The 8,506-nt window shown below is 36.2% G+C and overlaps 1 protein-coding gene across 1 annotated transcript; it reads right to left on the reverse strand.

Moving 5' to 3' along the window:
- Nucleotides 1–4,024: 4,024 nt before the first annotated feature.
- On the reverse strand, nucleotides 4,025–4,751 carry LOC118746656. Its single transcript, XM_036480522.1, has 2 exons — nucleotides 4,530–4,751; nucleotides 4,025–4,458 (listed from the first exon to the last, which is right to left on the reverse strand). The coding sequence occupies exons 1-2, from the start codon at nucleotides 4,682–4,684 to the stop codon at nucleotides 4,263–4,265; spliced, it is 351 nt and encodes a 116-aa protein (XP_036336415.1). The 5' UTR covers nucleotides 4,685–4,751; the 3' UTR covers nucleotides 4,025–4,262.
- Between the last annotated feature and the right edge of the window lie 3,755 nt (nucleotides 4,752–8,506).

Genomic DNA, 8,506 nt, shown 5'->3' on the forward strand with positions numbered 1-8,506 from the left:
ACGATTTAACTATAGTTTAAAATAGATAAGTTTACGGCCCTTAATATGCTTAATTTGTTAAATGGCCCATCAAGTCGATTGACCGTGTATGTTCTTCTAGTGTGATTGGACCACCTGCTGGTGCGACTTCAAAAACTATTTGAAAATTTTATGATTGTACCAGCATGCTAGTGTCGTGAGTGGTGAAATCAGCTAAATTTTCTAAGTAAAAAGTATTTTTATGAGTCAAAGCCGTATTTGTGGAAGACTAAGTTCACGATATTGAGGTGATGAATTAAAAAAAATATATAAAAAAATGTTTAACAAAATGGTAGAAAAGTTATAAAATTTCGGCTCTAATCATTTCGGTCTTTCCTCGAACTCATTTGTAAAGAAATGAATATTGTACCAGCATGCTGGTGAGTTATATGCTTCAAGCCTGATGGTACAATCATTTGATGAAGCCAGCAAGCTGGTGTCGTATATTTCCCCTTTTATACAAAGAGGCTTCTGGTTGGATAAAATATTAGCTCATTGTTTTTCTATACCATTACTTATTGAAAATGTTTGCATGTATACTTATTTATGTATATGTAAGTAAGAAAATTTAGCTACCATTTTTGGCCACAACGACTTTTTTTAGCTCTTTTTTAGCCCTTTTTTTAAAGGAATTTGGCTACCACTAAAAAGATTCGCGGCAACACTGCTGGCAACCGTAGGTTAAAGCAACGTGTACTTTTCGAAAAGTGAAGTTTATAAAGGTATTCCGGCTTCTCAGTAAAAGCCAGTTTAAACATAAAAACACAATTACGTGATTTAAAGAAAAAAATCAGTACGTCTGGCAACCGTAGGTTAAAACAACGTATACTTTTCGAAAAGTGAAGTTTATTATAAAGGTATTCCGGTTTTCCAGTAAAAACAAGTTTAAACATAAAAACACAACAAGAAAGAAAGTCTAAGTTCGGGCGGAGCCGAACATTAAATACCCGGCGCAAATATTAAATATATGTCTTTCACCTTTCCGAAAGTTACCACTACATGGTAAGCCGGGGTGTATCAATTTTGAGTAAATTAGCGTCTTTAAGCTTCGAAATATTGAAGTTTTAAGCATATGTGAAATTTATCGTTATATCAAAAGCCGTAATTTTAGTTCAATTTCAATAATCTTGAATCTTTTGCTTTTATGTGGCAAGCACAATAACCACACCGAGTTTGGTACAAATTGGTAGAACGGTTACCGAGATACATATATGTGATCATAAGTGGGCGGTGCCACGCCCGTTTTCCAAAATTTTATTATAAACGTATTTCTTGGTAAAGAATTGTTGCAAGCGTCAATTTTGAATAAATTAGCTTCAATATTTACTGATTTATCGAAGATTTCGTATTTCTCTAAATTACCGTTATATGGGCTGTGGACGTGGTTTCGGCCATTTGGTATCCTGTAGCAAGGCAAATAACTGTGCCAAATTTGGAAGAAATCGGTGCAGCGGTTGCCAAGATATACACATGTAACCATAAGTGGGCGTGGCTACGCCCATTTTTCAAAAATTTATAATATTCTTATTTTTCGTCTAATAATTATTGTAAATATCAATTTTGAGTGAATAATCTTCAGTAGTTACTAAAATATCGCAGTTTTCGTATTTCTGAAAATTACCGTTATATGGGAGGTAGGCGTGGTTATTGTCCGATTTTGGCCATTTTCAATACCATCCGTCCTACGCCCGAAAGAAGTACACGATTTGGGCCATTTTCAATACCATCCGTCCTACGCCCGAAAGAAGTACACGTACCAAGTGTTGTTAAGATATCTTAATTTTTACTCGAGTTATCGTGTGCACAGACGGACGGACAGACGGACGGACGGACAGACAGTCACCGCTTAACCGATTTCTCTTTTCACCCTGATCATTTATGTATACATTTTGCCTGTTACAAACAACCGTTATTTGAACAAAGTTATAATACCCTTGTGCACAAGTGCGCTCGGGTATAATTACGTGATTTAAACAAATTTTGTAAATCCCAGCCAAGTAAAGAATTTCTCATAGATGAGAGGTGACCAAACTCCTTTATACCATATATGTATCTTGTGGCAGAGTTGAAGTCAATGTTCAATTTATTAAGGGAGTGTGGATCTAACTTACTATAAACAATTTCGAAGTACATAATATAAGGAACAATTAAGCTTGTGACCAACTTCCTTTTCGTATCTAACGGTACAAAGGAAGATGTTACTCTTAGACAACGTAGTATACAAAAGATTTTGCTAACAACTTCATTAATGTGATCATCATACTCGAGTTTTGAGTTAAAAACTAACCCTAGGTTTTTTACTTTTTCGACAACTTTAAGCTGATCTGTACCAATAAGTAAGGAGGGAATCTGAGCTACCGAAATCTTATCTTTATAGATTGGGATAACGCATGTCTTTTGGGCATTAAGAAAAATAAGGTTGTTCGTTGACCATGCAAGAATAGAGTTTAGATCGTCATTAAGGCTACTACAGACATCCTGAATTAATTCAAACTTATTTGAGAGCACGAGTAGCATCTCAAACACCTTAGAAAGCCCGGTTAATATGCTAATGGGCCTAAAGTCAGAAATCAAAGAAGCGCTTGATTTCTTGGCTACCGGCGGAACGATTGCCACTTTCCACGAGGAAGGAAAAGATGAACTTGTCAAGCAATGATTGAATATATGTGTAACGCAACCGAGTATATAAAATAAAATGAGTTTGACAATCTTTATCGGGAGCTCATCATTACCAACGAAATTTTATTTAACATTTTTATACCCGAGCGCACTTGTGCACAAGGGTATATTAACTTTGTTCGGCACCCTGAAATTGTGCATATGGAAACTGTGCATACGAAATAATGCATATGAAAAAAACCGAAATAATGCATACGAAAAAAACCGAAATAATGCATATATGCACAGTTTCGGTTAAAAACCGAAATAATGCATATGAAAAAAACCGAAATAATGCATATATGCACAGCTTCGGTTGAAAACCGCAATAATGCATATTAAGAAAACCGAAATTATGCATATGCACTCTTTCGTTTGAAAACCGAAATAATGCATATATGCACAGTTTCGGTTGAAAACCGAAATAATGCATATGAAAAACCCCAAATAATGCATACATGCACACTTTCGTTTGAAAACCGAAATAACGCATTTGAGAAAAACGAAGTAATGCATACATGCACAGTTTCGGTTCAAAACCGAAATAATGCATATGACAAAAACCGAAGTAATGTATACATGCACAGTTTCGACTCAAAACCGAAGTAATGCATATGAAAAAAAACGAAATAGTGCATACATGAAAACGAACTTCTTTCTGAGTAGGCGGCCTTCGGCCCCGCTTAGGGATTATAACCCTTACTAAGTAGAATTCTCTTTTCTGTGTTGCCGGAAAAGGGGGCCGAAAGTACTTTTGCGCAGAACTTCTTTCTGCGTAGGCGGCCTTCGGCCGCGCTTAGGTATTATAACCCTTACTTAGTAGAATTCTCCTTTCTGTGTTGCCGGAAAAGGGGGCCGGAAGTATTTTTGCGCAGAACTTCTTTCTGCGTAGGCGGCCTTCGGCCGCGCTTAGGGATTATAACCCTTACTAAGTAGAATTCTCTTTTCTGTGTTGCCGGAAAGAAGGGCGGAAGTATTTTTGCGCAGAACTTCTATCTGCGTAGGCGGCCTTCGGCCGCGCTTAGGGATTATAACCCTTACTAAGTAGAATTCTCTTTTCTGTGTTGCCGGAAAAGGGGCCTAGGGATGTGAAAATAACCTTTAGTATCGATACTTATACTTGGAAGTATTTTTCTGAAAAGGCATCGATACCAAGCCGATACCAACCAAAAAGTATCGAGTATGTACTTTTATTTACTCATTTTCCGCCAGCTAGCTTGCTACTTTTACTCAAAAATTTTAGGTTGACCGTGAAGATCCAATTAAAACATGTCCAAAATGATGTCTCTCTATCCAAACGATTTAACAATCGTCAAGCAAACAAATAATAAAAAGACAAATACATTTGTATTAAAGATTTGTTTATTAAGGCTTTTTGGTATTTTTCATGTACCAAGTGAATATATATACTGTAATGTTTTGAAAACATATTTGAAGAAAATACCTTACTACTATTCTCGTTTAAAGTCAATTCTTTTTTAATAATACATACATATTAAATATGTAAAGGTAGTTAATTAAAAAATTCAGCTTCTGGAATATTTCCAAGAAATAAAAGTTTTTCTAAGTGCTTCCCCAATAGACGATTACGGTTTTTCGTGATTGTACTTCATATAGTATGTACATATATGAGTTTTAAATCCAATTGGACCAAACCCCTTGCCCGTATTGTGTGATAAAGGTCCCACCGTTTTACATTTACCTTTGTAAGAATTTATATTTTGAAACATGTTTTTTATTTCGCTGCATTGTGGTTTTGGGTTTCCATTACCTTCCTCAACGCTAAAAAAAAGGTACATCAAGCCAAATCAGTGAAAAACATTAGATGAGCTAAAGTGTATTTAACTACTTACTTATTCTTTGATGTATTTATTTCATGCACTTTCATGTGCTTGTGTAAGTTTGATGTGTTTCCACAAAATCTGACCTTCTTTGGGCACATTTTACATGAAGCTTCTGAGGAGTTAGATTTTGTGAAATATCTCCACACTTCGGAGGATGGCGCCATTTCACAAATATGTTGTATGTAAAATACTTTGGTTAATACGTACTAAATTAGTTTTTCTGCGGACTGTTTCTACAAGCTTAATTTTCAGTTGAAGCAACGCCACCAAGATAATGAAATTCAAATGAAATGAGGTATAGCAAACCACAATAGCAACGGTAAATTTTGTTTGCTCTGTTGCTCAAATGGCTTTGAGTTGATCGAATATTGTGCTCTCACTTATTGCTCTACCTTATATTTTGGCATTCGTACTTTTGCTTTAAAAGCGATGGGAGTTTATGTATGAGTACTTTTTGCCGATACCAAGTACTTTTATCCGATACCTACTTATTGTATTTGGTAAAAGTATCGATGCCAAAAGTACTTGGTTTCAAGATGAAAGTATCGAGTACCTACTTGTATTTACTTGTATCGTAACATCCCTAAAGGGGGCCGGAAGTACTTTTGCGCAGAACTTCTTTCTCCGTAGGCGGCCTTCGGCCGCGCTTAGGGATTATAACCCTTACTTAGTAGAATTCTCCTTTCTGTATTGCCGGAAAAGAAGGGCGGACGTATTTTTGCGCAGAACTTTTCTCTGCGTAGGCGGCTTTCAGCCGCGCTTAGGGATTAATACCCTTACTAAGTAGAAGTAAATAATTCATATTAGAAAAAACGAAATTATCCATATGCACACTTTCGTTAGAAAACCGAAATAATGCATATAACAAAAACCGAAATAATGCATGCATGCACAGTTTCGGTTGAAAACCGAAATAATGCATATGAAAAACCCGAAGCAATGCATACATGCACAGTTTCGGTTTAAAACCGAAATAATGCATATGGTAAAAACCGAAATAAAGCATACATGCACAGTTTCGGTTGAAACCGAAATAATGTCTAAATGCACAGTTTCCATATGCGCAATTTCGGTGCCCCACTTTGTTCACATAACAGTTGTTGGTAACAGCCAAAAACGAATCAACATATATATGCATAGACAAATGCATACATAAATGCTCAGAATGAATAGAGAAGTCGATTAATCGACACGATACACTCGAGCAAAAATTGAGATATCTTAACGAAATTCGATACATAGGTTTCCCTTTACCCAAGGTAGGTTGGTGTTGATAATGGGCGAAATCGGACTGTAATCACGCCCACTTCCCATATAACGGCATTTCCGAAAAATGATAAACCTATGATATTTCAGTAAACATTTGAACCAAATTGTTGAAAGTTAGTATGGGAAGTCAAATTTTGGTAAAAAAATAGTATTCTTATGACATTTTTGGAAAATGGGCGTGACCCCGCTTAAAGGGTGAACACACCAAAACTGCGACACTTAGAGATTACTACAAACAAGAAGAGAAACAAACTAGAAGGCTTTGAAATTAGTTTTTTTGTGTTATATAACTTGGAAGTTTATATGTTATTAAAATGTTAAAATTTTAGTTATTATTTGCTCCATATGCAAGTGATCGGTATTTTCATCGCACACGTGACATCATATTCTGCACGACTAAATCATTGACTTTACGCGATGCGCACAACTACTTTGTTTTGCACTCTTCAGTTTTTTTTTTTACTGTTTCACCTGTTTTCTTCAAGATTCCTCTGACAATTGACCAATATTCCCCAATAGGGAATAGACGTAGCTGATGTTATTTGCATTATACCACGGCAATGTGTCCTTGGCATAGTGGCAGCTTGCCATGTCCGCCTAGAACAGAGCCCTACTACCTTATATGTTGATAAATTACAGAAGACGCCTTTTGAGGCATTCATCCCGATAAACTTGATCATTCATTGTGCCGGAAAAAAAGGCTGCTCTTATCGCCACAGGAACAACTAGCTTGCCAAACCATGTTGTTTTTTGAAAATTTGGACTTCATTTTTAGCTTACAGCTTTCAGGGGCATCTTGACGACTTGCAGCAGTATACAAATCTTGACCTGGAATACATTTTGAATTTTTAAAGCAGTAGATTTCGTAGTCCAAGTCGAAGCTCCATATGTTGCCGTAGGTTCCACCGATGTATTTTCAGTGTAGGCCGAGAAAATAAATAAAGCCACGAAAAATTAATGCTCCGTCAAATATGTGTTTGATTTATTAATTATGTAGGTATACACATATATAAATGTAAGGTGAATACGAAATATTACCTTTATGGTGTGATGAAGGATGAGCTGTTTTGAGGGGAAATTGGGCTAATTCGTTGGCGGGAAAAATAATGCAATTATTTATATGTTCATATTCGTATGTATGTACATATCGGGTGGTTCACCCTTTCAAAGTTTGGTTTAGGCTAGTGGCCTAAACATGCCGGACCCCTTGCTATAAGCAACATCTGTCGAGCCATTCAACCACCACACCTACATTAACAAATAAATTTAAAAAATATATATAAGTTGTATTCGGCTTCCTGGAAACATTTGGTTAAAGATTTCTTTGCACATAGTTGGAATAATTTAAGGTAGTGGATAGCTGGCGAGGATGAGTCTCCAGTCTACCTTGATGCTGTATTGGATAAAATTATATATTGCTTATATGTAGGCTACGGGCGGAGAGGCCTGGTTTCCGCACCATAGCGCTTTTATTTTTTGATCGTGGTCGGAAAGGCCGAGATTCCGATCCACGATGTGGTATTTGCTGTATTATGTATTTTTATTTTATTTTTTATTATTGGGTGGGTGGCGATTAGCAAATGAAAATTTATAATATTTATTAATTATTCCATAACTCTCAGTTTAAAAGTCAATAGTTTTATGATATAAATGATGAAAATGTTACGTGTAGGTTCAGCTTTATGATTGACGGATGTAAGTGATAGTGTGTGATACCCCTAATATTGGATGACCACTTTATATAAGGGTGTGTGGGGCACTTAAATATTAATGCACCGATACATTGCTATCGATTTAGGATTCTTCACACACATTCTTGAGCTGTCATATTGATTCGGTCCTACCCGTAACATTGATTCTGATATCGCAATATCGCCAACTATAATAGGAGCGTTCCTTATCTCCCAGAAATAGTCAGAAAAAGTCCGAAGTTGTCAGATTTAGTCCAGAAAGCGTTCCTTAACTCGGAAATGACAGCTAAAATGAGAGAGCAAGACCCAGTGAGAGTGACTCTCATCAGTCCGAAGTATGTAGTCAGATTTAGTCAGAAGAATTTTTTCTGGCAAAATCTTGAATAGTGTCAAAAACTCAACTGACAGCTGGCTGGAAGAAGAAATTAAAGAATTAGCGAAAAGTGAAATTATCTAAAAACTATAAAAATTGAATTAAAAATGGAAGCAGGCAGAAAAATAATTGATATGGTAAGTGTTTATTGTGCTTATGCTTGTGTGAATGTGTTTTGTACATACAATTTTGTATATTTCCAGATCAGTGATGAAAGAATTTGTGGTGCTTCTGGTGGAGCTACAATCCATCCCTTGGGTGCAATATCGGATGGATCTGGGGAAGTAAATATGATAGCTTCTTACATTTTGTGGAATATAAGTTATAACAAATTGTTCTCAGGTTTATTTTGCGGATGTTTGTTATTCCGATGGTGCTGCCGCAAATTCGGCAGGAGATGCAGCTAACATGGCTGGACACACGGACGTGGTGAGCATAGTTTCAGCAAGGGCTAATATATAGAATAAAATGAGTTGTGATGACCCTTGTAAACGAATGTGTAGTTAGATATAAAGTGAAAATGAGTTGTTATTAACATCGCAAACGAATGCATAGTTCAACTAAAATTTAACTTTGGTGCGGTGGTATGGTGTAGATTTTTACTCATTGATTTCGGGTCATTGTGTAAAAAAGCGTGACCCGATTCAAAAAAA

The sequence above is a fragment of the Rhagoletis pomonella genome, unplaced genomic scaffold (genome assembly GCF_013731165.1).
Source record: "Rhagoletis pomonella isolate Grant_MI unplaced genomic scaffold, Rhpom_1.0 Rhpom_scaffold_00001, whole genome shotgun sequence".
NCBI lineage: Eukaryota > Metazoa > Arthropoda > Insecta > Diptera > Tephritidae > Rhagoletis > Rhagoletis pomonella.

Excerpts from the sequence above, each read along its gene's own strand:
- LOC118746656 (XM_036480522.1), bottom strand. The coding sequence starts at position 4,684 with ATGGCGCCATCCTCCGAAGTGTGGAGATATTTCACAAAATCTAACTCC. Across the intron at positions 4,459-4,529 it reads ATAAATACATCAAAGAATAA|CGTTGAGGAAGGTAATGGAA; the intron begins GTAAGTAGTTAA and ends CCTTTTTTTTAG.